The sequence below is a fragment of the Oncorhynchus mykiss genome, chromosome 3, assembly GCF_057628025.1.
Source record: "Oncorhynchus mykiss isolate SJ-2025 chromosome 3, ASM5762802v1, whole genome shotgun sequence".
In the NCBI taxonomy this organism is placed as follows: Eukaryota; Metazoa; Chordata; class Actinopteri; order Salmoniformes; family Salmonidae; genus Oncorhynchus; species Oncorhynchus mykiss.
The window spans coordinates 89,560,679-89,578,112 of NC_143024.1; the positions used below are offsets into that span (position 1 = coordinate 89,560,679).

General features: G+C 43.5%; 1 protein-coding gene across 1 annotated transcript; it reads left to right on the forward strand.

The window, feature by feature from the left end:
* The first annotated feature begins 12,409 nt into the window (after positions 1-12,409).
* On the forward strand, positions 12,410-17,153 carry LOC110520624 (SLIT and NTRK-like protein 5). The gene is made up of 2 exons (XM_021598028.3): positions 12,410-13,046; positions 13,544-17,153. Exon 2 carries the CDS (start codon positions 13,593-13,595, stop codon positions 16,167-16,169), a length of 2,577 nt encoding a protein of 858 aa, XP_021453703.3. The 5' UTR covers positions 12,410-13,046; positions 13,544-13,592; the 3' UTR covers positions 16,170-17,153.
* The last annotated feature ends 281 nt before the right edge of the window (positions 17,154-17,434 follow it).

A 17,434-nucleotide genomic window follows, 5' to 3' on the forward strand; every position in this document is an offset into this window, starting at 1 on the left:
AGCTACAGGCAGACAGACAGGCAGGTAGGCAGATGGATAAACAAACATACAGACAGACAGCCATGTCTATCTGTCAGTCAGTCAGTCAGTCTGTCTGTCTGTCTGTCTGTCTGTCTGTCTGTCTGTCTGTCTGTCTGCCTGCCTGCCTGCCTGCCTGCCTGCCTGTCAGTCTGTCTGTCTGTCTGTCTGTCTGTCTGTCTGTCTGTCTGTCTGTCTGTCTGTCTGTCTGTCTGTCTGTCTGTCTGTCTGTCTGCCTGCCTGCCTGCCTGCCTGCCTGCCTGCCTGCCTGCCTGTCTATCTGTCTGTCTGTCTGTCTGTCTGTCTGTCTGTCTGTCTGTCTGTCTGTCTGTCTGTCTGTCTTTGTATATCAATAAATAACACATCAGCAGAGGGCACTGTGGTATATCACTAGTTCTACCACAGCTGATGTAACCCTAACCAGTGTTTAACAGGCTCTCTCCATCCTCAGGTTAACCTGGCAGTGTTTATCATGCTCTCTCCATCCTCAGGTTAACCTGGCAGTGTTTAACATGCTCTCTCCGTCCTCAGGTTAACCTGGCAGTGTTTAACATGCTCTCTCCGTACTCAGGTTAACCTGGCAGTGTTTATCATGCTCTCTCCATCCTCAGGTTAACCTGGCAGTGTTTAACATGCTCTCTCCGTCCTCAGGTTAACCTGGCAGTGTTTAACATGCTCTCTCCATCCTCAGGTTAACTTGGCAGTGTTTATTTAACATGCTCTCTCCATCCTCAGGTTAACCTGGCAGTGTTTATCATGCTCTCTCCATCCTCAGGTTAACCTGGCAGTGTTTAACATGCTCTCTCCGTCCTCAGGTTAACCTGGCAGTGTTTAACATGCTCTCTCTGTACTCAGGTTAACCTGGCAGTGTTTAACATGCTCTCTCCATCCTCAGGTTAACTTGGCAGTGTTTAACAGGCTCTCTCCATCCTCAGGTTAACTTGGCAATGTTTAACAGGCTCTCTCCATCCTCAGGTTAACCTGGCAGTGTTTATCATGCTCTCTCCATCCTCAGGTTAACCTGGCAGTGTTTATCATGCTCTCTCCATCCTCAGGTTAACCTGGCAGTGTTTAACATGCTCTCTCCATCCTCAGGTTAACTTGGCAGTGTTTAACAGGCTCTCTCCATCCTCAGGTTAACTTGGCAGTGTTTAACAGGCTCTCTCCATCCTCAGGTTAACTTGGCAGTGTTTAACAGGCTCTCTCCATCCTCAGGTTAACTTGGCAGTGTTTAACAGGCTCTCTCCATCCTCAGGTTAACTTGGCAATGTTTAACATGCTCTCTCCATCCTCAGGTTAACATGGCAGTGTTTAACAGGCTCTCTCCATCCTCAGGTTAACCTGGCAGTATTTAACATGCTCTCTCCATCCTCAGGTTAACCTGGCAGTGTTTAACATGCTCTCTCCATCCTCAGGTTAACATGGCAGTGTTTAACATGCTCTCTCCATCCTCAGGTTAACATGGCAGTGTTTAACATGCTCTCTCCATCCTCAGGTTAACCTGGCAGTATTTAACATGCTCTCTCCATCCTCAGGTTAACTTGGCAGTGTTTAACAGGCTCTCTCCATCCTCAGGTTAACTTGGCAGTGTTTAACATGCTCTCTCCATCCTCAGGTTAACTTGGCAGTGTTTAACATGCTCTCTCCATCCTCAGGTTAACATGGCAGTGTTTAACAGGCTCTCTCCATCCTCAGGTTAACCTGGCAGTATTTAACATGCTCTCTCCATCCTCAGGTTAACATGGCAGTGTTTAACAGGCTCTCTCCATCCTCAGGTTAACTTGGCAGTGTTTATTTAACATGCTCTCTCCATCCTCAGGTTAACATGGCAGTGTTTAACATGCTCTCTCCATCCTCAGGTTAACCTGGCAGTGTTTAACATGCTCTCCCCATCCTCAGGTTAACATGGCAGTGTTTAACAGGCTCTCTCCATCCTCAGGTTAACTTGGCAGTGTTTATCATGCTCTCTCCATCCTCAGGTTAACATGGCAGTGTTTAACAGGCTCTCTCCATCCTCAGGTTAACTTGGCAGTGTTTATCATGCTCTCTCCATCCTCAGGTTAACATGGCAGTGTTTAACAGGCTCTCTCCATCCTCAGGTTAACATGGCAGTGTTTAACAGGCTCTCTCCATCCTCAGGTTAACTTGGAAGTGTTCATTTAACAGGCTCTCTCCATCCTCAGGTTAACTTGGCAGTGTTTATTTAACAGGCTCTCTCCATCCTCAGGTTAACATGGCAGTGTTAATTTATTTAACAGACTAAAATAGTCCTTGTACATAGTCCTCATAGAGGTACTTACCTGCGTGTAGAGAGCTGCAATCCTGCCATCCAGTAGGTCCCCTAAGGGATGGTTGATGGTTACATGAGTGCATTGTGCTGTTTTGTTCCATGGGGCTAGACACTAGGAGATAGGCCTATATGTCTCATTTGTCACATTACACCAGCACAATTCATACCCCCCCCCCCCCCCCCCTCTGGCAGCTCTTCCTGTTCCACAGTGAGATATGAAACCTTGGAGTTGAGATTTACAAAGTTGCTGTGGGGGAACCAGTGCCAAAAACCTTTGGAGTTCCTTTATGTGGGCTGAGTCATCTTTTCTGACTTTGCTGGGAAACAAACTGCACACAACTTACAGTCTTCAATCAAATAAACCTCTTATGTATGCCCTCTGAGATGTCAATAATCAGCTTACACTGCCAATTGTATTTTTTATTCAACTAGGCAAGTCAGTTAAGAACAAATTCTTATTTCCAATGACAGTCTAGGAACAGTGGGTTAACTGCCTTGTTCAGGAGCAGAACAACATATTGTTTACCTTGTCAGCTCAGGGATTTGATCTAACAACCTTTCAATTACAGGCCCAACGCTCTAAACACTAGACTACCTGTACGTGTGAAAGAGCTATTCAACAGACCATGAGGTAGCCAAAGACTCCAAAAAAATACAAAATATTGCCTTTGGTATTCATATCAGAGTTTTGCTTTGAACCACATATTTTTTAGTTGATATGTTATTGTTATAAAAACAAACACCAGGCATCTGTTTGGAACAAATTCATAATTACTGCAAGCTCTCTATGTGGTCTCTGTTTGGTTATGTTTCTCATAGGAACCCCACTAGGAGAATAGTCTATGGCATATGAGCCTTCATCACTGGCGTACAGCGCTCACTATCACACAGTGCTGGCCACTTTCTTGCGGCTCTACATGATTCGGCTCTATGGAACAGTACATAACATTTGTTTAACAGAATAGCCCTCAGCGACAGAGACACACGGAAGCTCGGGGTTCTCAGACCACGTGAGCCCTCATTGGTATTTGGTATTTTATTAGGATCCCCATTAGCTGTTGCAAAAGCCGCAGCTACTCTTCCTGATTGTGAGTCATCAGTCACTTTCCAAGTAATTTATTTGTGACTGCTTTATTGTGGACAGCGCTGTGTTCCCAGGCGGAGGTACAGAGTGCGCTCAGGGTCATGGGAAGACTTGATAATATATTAAATCTGTCTCAAGCCATGCCTCATGGTGCCTCATGTAGTGTAGTGCAACGTCTTCCCTTCCCCATCGGATGTACATGATTTATCTGTGTAGTATCTGCCTCAAAGGAAAAACAAACAGCACACACACACACACACACACACACAGGTGTAATAATGAATATTCAATCAAATCATTAAAAATGGTGTGTAAACACTACATTAACGCATGCTGTAAATCAAGCTAATGGTTTGCTTATGATGTTGCAACAAACACCAATGGTAATGTATTCACAGATTGTAGAGGGATGGCAGGGTTATGTTCATGCTAAGGGCCCTCGATATGCACTGAGTACAAATCCCTGAAGCCCACAGAAACACAAATGTTATTACACATCAACCAGACCCAAATTACGATGCGCCACAATACATTTTTTTTTTTAAATGTATGGTTTTAAAATGCAGCATGAAATCTGGGTTTCGTTGCCTGGCTGCTTTCATCTCATGTGAATAACGATGGATAGCCACCAAAACCTATATTTTTTCACTTTATAAATTTATTTTAACAATTTGGCACCACTTTAACTAAAATAAAAAACAAAAATGCAATCAAAACCTGTATTATTAATGAATATGATTTGTTTTTTTAGGTTTCCTGACAATGCAAAAAGTTTCACCTTTTTGTTTGTTGAAATTTATTTGTCAATAAAAAACATACACATGGTAGTTATAAAATTATAGTTATAAAATGTTAGATACTTGAATAACAAGGAAGGAATAGAGTAACACATGATATAACACATGGTTATTCTAGCTGCCCGGAACACGATCTGGTTTCATAAACGCAAAGGTTTAGGGTGAAATGAAGATGATGAGGCAGGTGCACCTCACCAGTAGTAACTACCAATTATGAATAATCCAGCCCCCAAAAAATCTAATCACATGCAAATAATCATATTTGTCACATGCCGAATACAACAAGTGTAGACATTACCGTGAAATGCTGACTTACAAGCCCTTAACCAACAGTGCAGTTCAAGAAGAGTTAAGAAAATATTTACCAAATAAACAAAAGTTAAAAGATAATGGAATGTAACACAATAAAATAACAATAACCAAGCTTCCTGGATGGCAGCAAGCTTCCCTTCTCTCCCTTCTGTAGAGTCTTAGAGTCAGATGCCGAGCAGTTGCCATACCAGGCGGTGATGCAATTGGTCTGGATGCTCTCGATGGTGCAGCTGTATAACTTTTTGAGGATCTGGGGACCTCCCAGATCCCCAGATCTGGGAGGTCAGTGTCCTGAGGGGGAAAAGGTGTTGTCGTACCCTCTTCACAAATCAAATCAAATCAAATTGTATTGGTCACAAACACATGGTTAGCAGATGTTATTGCGAGTGTAGTGAAATGCTTATGCTACTAGATCCGACAATGCAGCAGTATCTAACAGGTCATCTCTAACAATTCCACAACCTAACCTAATATCTAGTACACGCAATCTAGTAAAGGAATGGGATGAGAATATATAAGTATAAAATATATGGTTGAGCAGTGACAGAGTGACTAAGATGCTAAGATGACCAAGAATAGATTGTAAAGAATAGATAGTGAAGGATACAGTATCCATTATATACATATGAGATGAGTAATGCGAGATTTGTAAACATTCTTAAAGTGGCATTATTAAAGTGACTAGTGTTCCATTTATTAAATTGGCCAATGATATCAAGTCTGTGTATATAGGGCAGCCGCCTCTCTGTGCTAGTGGTGGCTGTTTAACAATCTGATGGCCTTGAGATAGATTGAAGCTGTTTTTCAATATCTCTGTCCCAGCTTTGATGCACCTGTGCTGACCTCTCCTTCTGGATGGTAGCGCGGTGAACAGGTAGTAGCTCAGGTGGTTAATATGCTTGATGATCTTTTTTGCCTTCCTGTGACATTGGGTGTTGTAGGTATCCTGGAGGGCAGGTATTTCGCTCCCGGTAATGATTTGTGCAGACCACATCACCCTCTGGAGAGCCATGCGGTTGTGGGCGGTGCAGTTGCCGTACCAAGTGGTGAAACAGCCCGACAGCATGTTCTCAATTGTGCACCTGTAAAAGATAGTTAGGGTTTTCGGTGACAAGCCCAATTTTTGCATCCTCCTGAAATTGAGGAGGCGCTGTTGCGCCTTCTTAACCACACTGTCTGTGTAGTGTGGTCTGAAAACTTGATGATTGAGTTGGAAGCGTGTATGGCCAAACAGCCATGGGTGAACAGGGAGTACAGGAGAGGGCTGAGAACGCACCCTTGTGGGGCCCCAGTGTTGAGGTTCACCGGAGTGGAGATGTTGTTTCCAACTTCACCACCTGGGGACGGCCCGTCAGGAAGTCCAGGACCCAGTTGCACAGGGCGGGGTCGAGACCCAGGGTCTCAAGATTAATGATGAGTTTGGAGGGTACTATGATGTTGAATTTTTATTTAAAAAATATGTATTTCACCTTTATTTAACCAGGTAGGCCAGTTGAGAACAAGTTTTCATTTACAACTGCGACCTGGCCAAGATAAGCAAAGTAGTGTGACAAAAAACAACAACACAGAGGTGCACATGGGATAAACAAAAGTACAGTCAATAACACAATAGGAAAATCTATATACAGTGTGTGCAAATGGAGTAAGGACGTAAGGCAATAAATAGGCCAATACTAGCGAAGTAATTACAATTTAGCAAATTAACATTGGAATGATAGACGTGCACGTAGAAATACTGGTGTGCAAAAGAGGGAAAAATAAAAACAGTATGGGGATGAAGTAGTTGGATGGGCAATCTACAGATGGGCTGTGTACAGCTGCAGCGATCGGTCAGCTGCTCAGATAGCTGGTGTTCAGATAGTTAGTGAGGGAAATATAAGTCTCCAACTTCAGCAATTGTTGCAATTCGTTCCAGTCATTGGCAGAAGAGAACTGGAAGGAAAGGCGGCCAAAGGAGGTGTTGCCTTTGGGGATGACCAGTGAGATATACCTGCTGGAGCGCGTGCTACGGATGGATGTTGTTATGGTGACCAGTGAGCTGAGATAAGGCGGAGCTTTACCTAACAAAGACTTATAGATGACCTGGAGCCTGTGGGTCTGGCGACGAATATATAGCGAGGGCCAGCCGACAAGAGCATACAGGTCGCAGTGGTGGGTGTTATATGGGGCTTTGGTGACAAAACGGATGGCAGTTTGCTGAGTAGAGTGTTGAAGGCTATTTTGTAGATGACATCGTCGAAGTCGGGGATCGGTAGGATAGTCAGTTTTACAAGCGCATGTTTGGCGGCGTGAGTGAAGGAGGCCGATTCTAGATTTAATTTTGGATTGGAGATGCTTAATGTGAGTCTGGAAGAAGAGTTTACAGTCTAGCCAGACACCTAGGTATTTGTAGTTTTCCACATATTCTAAGTCAGAACCGTCCAGTGGTATTGCTAGTTGGGCGGGTGGGTGGGGGCAGCGATCGATTGAAGAGCATGCATTTGGTTTTACTAGCATCTAAGAGCAGTTGGAGGTCACGGAGGGAGTGTTGTATGGCATTGAAGCTCGTTTGGAGGTTTGTTAACACAGTGTCCAAAGAAGGGCCAGATGTATACAGGATGGTGTCATCTGCATAGAGGTGGATCAAGGAATCACCCGCAGCAAGAGCGACATCATTGATATATACAGAGAAAAGAGTCGGCCCGAGAATTGAACCCTGTGGTGTCCCCATAGAGACTGCCAGAGGTCTGGACAACAGGCCCTCCGATTTGACACATGGAACTCTGTCTGAGAAGTAGTTTGTGAACCAGGAAAGACAGTCTTTTGAGAAACAAAGACTGTTGAATCTGCCGATAAGAATACTGTGATTGACAGAGTCGAAAGCCTTGGCCAAGTCAATGAAGACGGCTGCACATTACTGTCTTTTATCGATGCCGGTTATGATATCCTTTAGTACCTTGAGCGTGGCTGAGGTGTACCAGCTCGGAAACCGGACTGCACAGCGGAGAAGGTACGGTTGGATTTGAAATGGTCAGAAACTGTTTGTTAACTTGGCTTTTGAAAACTTTAGAAAGGCAGGGCAGGATGGATATAGGTATGTAACAGGGGTCAAGGGGTCAAGTTTCACCCCCTTTGAAGAGGAAGACAGACGATACGAAAGAGAGGTTGAGCAGACTAGTAATAAGGGTTGCAACAATGGAGGCAGATAATTTTAGAAAGGGTCCAGATTTTCTAGCCCAGCTGATTTGTACGGGTCCAGGTTTTGCAGCTCTTTCAGAACATCTGCTATCTGGATTTGGGTGAAGGAGAAGGAGAAGGGAAGGCAAGTCACTGCGGAGGGTGTGGAGCTGTTGGCTGGGGTTGGGGTAGCCAGGTGGAAAGCATGGCCAGCCGTAGAGAAATGCTTATTGAAATTCTCGATTATCGTGGATTTATCGGTGGTGACAGTGTTTCCTAGCCTCAGTGAATTGGGCAACTGAGAGGAGGTAATCTTATTCTCCATACACTGTACAGTGTCCCAGAACCATTTGGAGTTAGAGCTACAGGATGCAAATTTCTGTTTGAAAAAGCTACGCTTTGCTTTCCTAACTGACTGTGTGTATTGGTTCCTGACTACCCTGAAAAGTTGCATATCGCAGGGACAATTCGATGCTGCATGATGTTTTTGTGCTGGTCGAGGGCAGTCAGGTCTGAAGTGAACCAAGGCTATATCTGTTCTTAGTTCTACATTTTTTAAAAAGGGGAATGCTTATTTAAGATGGTGAGGAAATTACTTTTTTATTTTTTTTTATCTTACCCCGTTTTCTTCCCAATTTCGTGGTATCCAATTGTTTTAGTAGCTACTATTTATCACTACAACTCCCGTACGGGCTCGGGAGAGACGAAGGTAGAAAGTAATGCGTACTCCGATACACAACCCAACCAAGCCGCACTGCTTCTTAACACAGCGCGCATCCAACCCGGAAGCCAGCCGCACCAATGTGTTGGAGGAAACACTGTGCACCTGGCAACCTTGGTTAGCGCGCACTGCCCCCGGCCCGCCACAGGAATCGCTGGTGCGCAATGAGACAAGGATATCCCTACCGGCCAACCCCTCCCTAACCTGGACAACGCTAGGCCAATTGTGCGTCGCCCCACAGACCTCCCGGTCGCGGCCGGTTACGACAGAGCCTGGGCGCAAACCCAGAGTCTCTGGTGGCACAACTGCCACTGCAGTACAGCACCCTTAACCACTGCACCACCCGGAAGGCCCGAGGAAATTACTTTTAAAGAACAACCAGGCATCCTCTACTGACGGGATGAGGTCAATATCCTTCCAGGATAACTGGTTCAGGTTGATAAGAAAGGCGTGCTCGCAGAAGTGTTTTAGGGAGCGTTTGACAGTGATGAGGGGTGGTCATTTGACCACGGACACATAACGGATGTAGGCAATGAGGTAGTGATCGCTGAGATCCTGATTGAAAATAGCAGAGGTGTATTTGGCGGGCAAGTTGGTCAGGATCATATCTATGAGGGTGCCTATGTTTACAGATTTAGGGTTGTACCTGGGGGGTTCCTTGATAATTTGTGTGAGATTGATGGCATCTAGTTTAGATTGTAGGACGGCCGGGATGTTAAGCATATCCCAGTTTAGGTCACCTAACAAAACGAACTCTGAAGATGGATGGAGGCGATCAATTCACATATGGTGTCCAGGGCACAGATGGGAGCTGAAGTGTAGTCAATGAACAACATTCTTACATAGGTATCCTCTTGTCCAGATGGGATTGGGCAGTGTGCAGTGTGATGGCGATTGCATCGTCTGTGGACCTATTGGGGCGGTATGCAAATTGGGTGGGTCTAGGGTAACAGGTAGGGTGGAGGTGATATGAACCTTGACTAGTCTCTCAAAGCACTTCATAATGAGTGCTATGGGGAGATAGTCATTTAGTTCAGTTACCTTAGCTTTCTTCGGAACAGGAATAATGGTGGACCTCTTGAAGCATGTTGGGACAGCAGACTGGGATAGGGATTGATTGAATATGTCCGTAAACACACAAGCCAGCTGGTCTGCGCATGCTCTGAGGATGCGGCTAGGGATGGCGTCTGGGCCGGCAGCCTTGCGAGGGTTAAAACATTTGAATGTTTTACTCACGGCGGCCACAGAGAAGAATTGCAACTCCACTTTGTCTCTATACTGACGCTTTGCTTGTTTGATTGCCTTGCGGAGGGAAGTTTTTTTTTAGGGAAGGTTTTAATAGTCACAGTGGGTACAACATCTCCTATGCACTTCCATATAAACTCGCTCACCGAGTCAGCGTATACGTCAATGTTATTGTCTGAGGAAACCCGGAACATATGCCAGTCCACGTGATCGTGATCGAGTGGAATCCGATTGATCAGACCAGCATTGCACGGGCACTTCCTGTTTTAGTTTCTGCCTGTAGGAGGGGAGAAACAAGATGGAGTAATTGTCAGATTTGCCAAAAGGAGGGTGGGGAGGGCCTCGTATGCGTCGCGGAAGTTATAGTAGCTGAGGTCGAGTGTGTTACTCGCTCGTGTACTGCAATCGATATGCTGATAGAATTTAGGGAGCCTTTTTCTCAGATTAGCTTTGTTAAAATCCCCAGCTACAATAAATGCAGGCTCAGGATATATGGTTTCCAGTTTGCTTAACGTCCAGTGAAGTTCCTTGACGGCCGTCTTGGTATCCGCTTGCGGGGCGAAACACACGGCTGTGACAATAAACCGAGGAGACTTCCCTTGGGAGATAATACATTTGATTGTGAAGAATTCTAGGTCAGGTGAACAAAAGGACTTTAGTTCTTGAAAGTTGTTACAATTACACCTTGAGTCATTAATCATGAAACATACACCCCCACCCTTCTTCTTACTAGAGAGAAGTTTGTTCCTGTCTGCGAAATGCACTGAAAATCCTGTTGGCTGTACAGACTCCGACAGCATGTCCCCAGCTAGCCATGTCTCTGTGAAACAGAGCATGTTACAATCCCGGATATCTCTTTGGAAAGCAACTCTTGTCCTAATTTCGTCAACTTTGTTAACTAGTGACTGGACATTAGCGAGTAATACACTCGGAAGTGGTGGGTGGTGTGCTGCTTCCCAAGCCTCACTAGAAGACCGCTCCGGCACCCTCTCTTCAGACGGTGTTGTTTTGGGTCAGCCTCTGTCTGGAATCAGTTCAAATGCCCTGGGAGGTGCAGACAAAGGATCCACTTTTGGAAAGTCGTATTCCTGGTCGTAGTGCTGGTTGTGCTGGTAAGTTGACATCTCTCTGATATCCAATAGTTCTTCCAGGCTGTACACTACCATTCAAAGGTTTGGGGTCACTTAGTAATGTCCTTGTTTTTGAAAGAAAAACACATTTTTTGTCCATTTAAAAAACATCAAGTTGATTCGAAATACAGTGTAGACACTGTTAATGTTGTAAATGACTATTGTAACTGGAAATGGCAGATTTTTCATGGGTAATTATTTTCCAATGATTGCATGTTGGCCACTAGAACGGATGGCAGTGGGAGTACTCGCTCGCCTACAAAATCTCAGAAGGAAGCCCGACCTCCACCTCCTTTTTCTCCATCTTTTCTTCACGCAAATGACGGGGATTTGGGCCTGTTCCCGGGAAAGCAGTATATCCTTCGCGTCGGACTCGTCGGACTTGTTAAAGGAAAAAGCTTCTTCCAGTTCGAGGTGAGTAATCCCTGTTCTGATGTCCATAAGTAATTTTCGGTCATAAGAGATAGTAGCAGCAACATTATGTACAAAATAAGTTAAAAAAAAATAAGTTACAAACAAAATAACACAGTTGGTTAGGAGCACGTAACGTCATCCTCTCAGGCGCCATTTTTGTTCAAAAAATAGTTGTTGGCTTTGATATCTTTATCAAAAATGTTTAATGTGTAAACAGTATGCTGCCTCAGGGAAGATGACTAGGCACATCTAATGTGTGGGGGTACAAATGGATAAACAGACAATGCTGTAAAGGCAGACTTTCAAAACATCCCCCATTTCATTCTGAGCCATTTCTATCAGTTATTTGGCTGGATGCTACAACAGTTGAGTTTGTAGACCTCAATTCTCATATCTCGGTATATATCCCATGCATGACATGGGTGACATTGTATATTTCATGCACCGGATGGTAATATGAACGTGAAGGAAAGACTGCATAATCTAGTTCACGGCTCAAACTGGATGAATATGGTGAGGAAGGGAAATTGTGACCCTTCATTTAAGGGCAGGTTGTCAACAGCAGGGAGTGACACAGTTGGATGCTTTGGACTGTATTAACTAAGCTATTTAAACACTGTCCTTGTAATAATAGGCTACATTAACACAAAGCAAAGGGCCTAATAATGCTGAGTTGTGAATCACTATATCACATGGCCAACACTTGTTCAAGGTGAGATGCCCAAAATAGCATATGTGAATACATTGCAGTGCCAGTCATACCATTTTTATAGTAGTGGAGCCTGAGGGGGTTATTCTTTCTCACGTTTTGGCATTTGGGTGTGGAGAAGGGGGGTAGGTACCTCAGAGGAATGTACACTATGTGATTATTTTCATGTGAAAAGTTCAATGTAGCCTCATTTTTCAGTGTGCTGATGACATATCGTTACAGCTGCTTCTCCAACAAAGCATGGGCACCGTAAATCGCGGTTTCCCTTGCTAGTCTCATTATTTTGTGAATAAACTAATTGACGGTCCTCAGTTTTAACCGCTCAGGGTGTGAAACATGGTAACGCGTTCACATGGTAATACGTTCACTCTTTATCACTCGAGGACACAAAACACTTGCAAGCCAATGAATTACTGATCACGTTTGAACGGTATCCGTATCCATGCAGTGTAACGCCTTTTGGAGGTGTAACTGGGTAAGACGTCCATTTAATTGAGTATCTTTGCGTCTGTGTTGCATTACGTAAATTACGTGACATTTCACAGACTTTGGTGGGTGAATGGAGGACACTTGCAAAACGTTACAATTCGATGTGCTTATTATCTTTAGGTTTATCGTCATATGGTCGTATCCTATGCCCCTTGATAGTAGCTCATTGAAGGCAGAAAATCGCAGGCTATTTGATAAGAAATGACAGGGAAGTGTATCTGTGTGCAGTATAAAAGTTGAGCGTAGTGACAGGTCCACCGATGATTCCTTTTTATGTTCATGAAAAATGTAGTAGTCAGGGTAACACCCTACAAACGGCAGTTATTGCAGGTGCGATCAAGGATTTTTACAGGATCCGTGTTTGTATGTGAAAGACGGAGAGGGAGAGAGAGAGAAATAAGAGGGGGAGGGGGAGAGAGAGAGTGCAATTCATCCAGGGAGACCGATTAAGCAACTTTGTTACCAGGCATAGCTTTGTCCACCCCGGCACAACGCGCAATGAAAAGAGAACGGCATTTGGCAGTTCTGGTTGATCAGCATTTCTTATTTTTATCCCCTTTGGTGCATTAGTGAGGCAAATGTGTTCATAATTAACAGGCGTCGTAGAACATTAGTAAGTCGTACAATGGAGCATACGTTGTCATACCTAACAAGGAACGTTCATATTTACCCGTGAGTGAGGTAAGAATGTCTAAATATGATTGTAGATGTAACATCTATGTAGATGTTTGCATTGCATGCTGATGCTACGTTTGTGGCAATAGCATCATCTTTTTTTTCAAATAAGTGTATACATTGTTTTGATTGTGGGTTTTGAACATCAAGGCTATTTTGGTTGCATATGACATGTTTTCCTTATTTTCATAATAATAATAATATGATCATTTAATAGTTAATGTTTTCACACTGGGCTGGAGTATGGACTATTGGTGTGCCCTTGTTCACTATATTAATTTACATGATATGGTACTGACTGGTGTTTGTGGAGTTTAATTAATGTCAAGGTTTTTCATTAAGAATCCTGTTCTTTTTCTCCTTCAGTTAGTTTTGGGTCATTCTGTGGCAACCAGAAGTTACCTTTGGTTAGGTGCATTTCCTAATTACAGTCTGTTTGAGGACTCATGAGTATGACGTTAAAGCATGTTTAGTCAGCTGACCTGTTTGTCTTCTTCTTCTAGATTACTTCGGCAGCACAACAGTGTGAGTTTAGCCGTCAACACAGGGATAATGCATCACTGGATTGCAATCCTGTTGTTGGTGACTACATCAGTGGGCATCGTTGAGATGTTTGACAATTATGGAGAGATATGTCGAAGATTGTGTGCCTGTGAGGAGAAAGAGGGGATACTGACTGTGGGCTGTGAAAGTAGAGGAATAGTCGATCTCTCTGAAGTTAGCCCTGTGTACTTCACAACGTATAATTTACTGCTCACAGGGAACCTTTTGAAGAGGCTCTCCACCAATGACTTTGTTGAATACAATGGGCTTACAATATTGCATCTGGGCAACAATGACATATCCACAGTTGAATCAGGAGCTTTTAATGGACTTCAGGGACTAAAGAGATTACATCTCAACAATAACAAAATTGATGCCTTAACGGAAGATCTTTTCATCGGCCTTGAAAGTCTGGAATATCTTCAGCTAGACTACAATTCCATCGCCCATGTCGAGCCAAAAGCCTTCAGCAAACTGCATTGTCTGGAGGTCCTGATTTTAAATGACAACATAATTTCTACTCTTCCCACTGACATTTTCCAACATGTCCCTTTGACTCACCTTGACCTGAGGGGGAATCAACTGAAACTATTCCCTTATTCGGGTCTTTTGGAACACATGGACAGCATTATGGAATTACAACTAGAGGAGAACCCATGGAACTGCTCTTGTGAGCTGATTGCACTGAAGGCCTGGCTCGAGAGCATATCCTACACCGCTTTAGTGGGTGATGTGGTCTGTGAGTTTCCATTCCGGCTTCATGGGAGAGATCTTGATGAAGTCTCTAAACAGGAACTGTGCCCCAGGAGAGCTATTGCAGAGTATGAGATGCGTCCCCGGGCACATCAGACCACCAATGCATACTTTAGGACCACACCAGCCTCAGTCACAGCCTCATTCACATCCCGGTCAAGGCCCACCAAGGGACCTCGCCCGTCAGGCAAGTTAAAGTCAAAACCCACATCTCGCATCCCCTCCAATAAACTGCAAAACTATGGTCAAATAGTTTCATATCAAACCAAATCCCCAATGCCTTTGGACTGTCCTACTGCCTGTACTTGCAATCTCCAAATTTCAGACCTTGGTCTGAATGTTAACTGCCAAGAGAGAAAGATTGAGCGAATCTCTGACTTAAATCCCAAACCCTACAATCCCAAAAAGATGTATCTCACAGGGAATTTTATCCCCGTGGTGCGGAGATCAGATTTCGTTGAATTGATTGGATTAGATTTGCTTCACCTTGGCAACAATCGGATCGCTCACATCCATGACAGAGCCTTTGGGGATTTAACACACTTACGCAGGCTGTACTTGAATGGGAATTTGATAGACCGTCTCACAGTCGATATGTTCTTTGGATTAGAGAGTCTGCAGTTCCTATATTTAGAATACAATGTCATTAGAGAAATTGTTTCAGACACCTTTCAGCATGTCTCCAACCTTCAGCTGCTCTTCCTAAATAATAACCTCCTGAAGACCTTACCCCGGGGAATCTTTAATGGGTTGACATTGGCCAGACTAAATCTTCGTAATAATCACCTCCGCAGTCTGCCCGTCAGTGGCGTGTTGGGTCAACTGACATCACTGGTGCAGGTAGACTTGTTCGAGAACCCCTGGGATTGCGGCTGCTCCGTCATGAAGATGAAGATGTGGCTGGAACAGCTTAGCAGCGGCACGGTTGTGGACAATGTCATCTGTGGCTCCCCTAAGAAGCTGTTCGGGGAGGATATGCGATACATTAAGACAACTAATTTCTGCCTTAATAACTCTGATATCCTTGCGTCCATGATCCCACCTTCGGAAGAATCTGTTCCTGGGAGCACCATCACCATAGAAACATCATTAGATTACGACACACAGATCAACAGTGTTCCCCTGTCTGTTACGATCCTTGCCGTGCTCCTGATGTTCATCGTTTCGGTGTTTATCGCTGCGGGACTGTTTGCAGCCATGAAGAAGAGACGTCAAAAGACACTAAATGAGCAGAATAACTCCATGAACGCGTGCATTAGTTCGCTGAACATGGAGTACGGTCTTCACAAAAAAGGATCCGTTCCAAAAGTCAGAACGTCTGCAGGGCATGTGTATGAGTACATCCCCTCTCCCACTGAACAGACGTGCAAAAACACAGTCTGTAGCCCCACAGTGTATCGGCCAATGGAGAACAAGTCAGTGGATGTGTACAGAGACTTTGATCAGTTGAATGTGACGTTTCTGAATAACCACTCGGAAGAAGAGACGGGTAGTAATGCAATAAGCGATGAATACGGTGTTAGTACTCCACTCAACAAACACTCCCCTTTACAAGACGATGTCCTAGACCCAGACGAGCCGTCACCTTACAGCCATACTTTACCATGCAGGCATACTGCCCATTCATCAAATCAGTATAACTCAGACTTTAATGTCAGACATCAATATATGCACCCAGAAAGAATACAGCAGACGATATTGTATTGCACAGCACCGAGTGCTGTTTATGTTGAACCTAACATAAGTGAGTACTGGGAACTGAAAGCCAAGCTTCATAGTGATCCCGACTACCTTGAAGTTCTTGAGAAACGTACCACGTTCACCCAGTTTTGAATGACTTGATTTTCTTCCTTGACTGGTTGAGTAATTGCTTGTTGCATTGGGGCAAGCTGTGCTCATGTTGGAAAAATGTGTGGATCTATCTTTTGAAACTATACAGACATGCAGAGGCTTCCCTTAACAGCGTAAAGCAATAGGTATTCCGTTAACTTGTTTATTCTTGATCAATTACAGTCTCGCTTTGAGAAACGTTTATTTTTTTTAAGTTATCCAATCTCTGTGCCAACAACTATGTAAATATGCAGTTTTAAGTATGCTTGTTGCAATTTTAAAATGAGGCTCAACTGGCTTCTGTATGCATCATCATCATCAGCTATATGGCTAAACAATGTTTTTAAAAGATAAATGCATAATCTATACTTCATAAGAAATATTTGGGGTGGTACAGTTTATCATTTTCAATAATTGTCTATTTTTATACAAGTATTTGAGGATGTAATTCTTCTTCTGTTTTTGTTTTTATGACTTTGCACTGATTGACAGGAACAGGTCAACAACGAATATGATGTCATTTTCTGATATATAGTCTATGTGAATAACCATGGCCGTATAGCTGTATGTAAAAATTTTGCAGGTATGTAACTACTGCATTGTGAAGAAGTTATAAGACATTTGCCATTATACCTGCAATATAGCCACTTCTTTTTCCAGTTTGGAGACAATCCTCAATTTCCCAATTTGTTTTTTTTATCTTTAGAGATATGAAATAAGTATTCACAAAAGGGGACAGTGGGGTAAGTTAAGCCATTTTTTACATTCAGCATCACTCTAACAAAGATATCTATATATATTCAGGATATTTTGTATCCCTGGAAATAATAAAAATTCATGTAAACATTACAGTTTTGAAAGCATAGCTTGTACAAAAAAAAGTGGTCTCTTTTAGCAAAACTTACCCCAAGTATGGGGAAAGTTCAGCCACGGGACAGGATAAATTAAGACGCCTACTGAATTAAATATTGCCACCACCTTTTTAAAGCCATGTCTGTCTTCATTTCCCAAACACAATTCAACACAATCACAATCGCTTTTTGTTTTTTAATTATTTTAAGCTTCTTTTAACACCGGCTTAACACCTAAAAAAAACACTTTGTACTTGTTAAAACACTTTTAACATCGGGCAGCCCCTGCTGTTACTTCATGTCCCAGCAATAATGTCTTGCATTATGCCTAGGAAGAAAACACTTTAATTTGCTCAACTTGCCATTGGCTCAACTTACCCCATGGCCATTGGCTCAACTTACCCCATGGCCATTGGC

What these genes read in the sequence shown, in the direction of transcription:
- LOC110520624 (XM_021598028.3), top strand. Translation starts at nt 13,593, where the DNA reads ATGCATCACTGGATTGCAATCCTGTTGTTGGTGACTACATCAGTGGGC.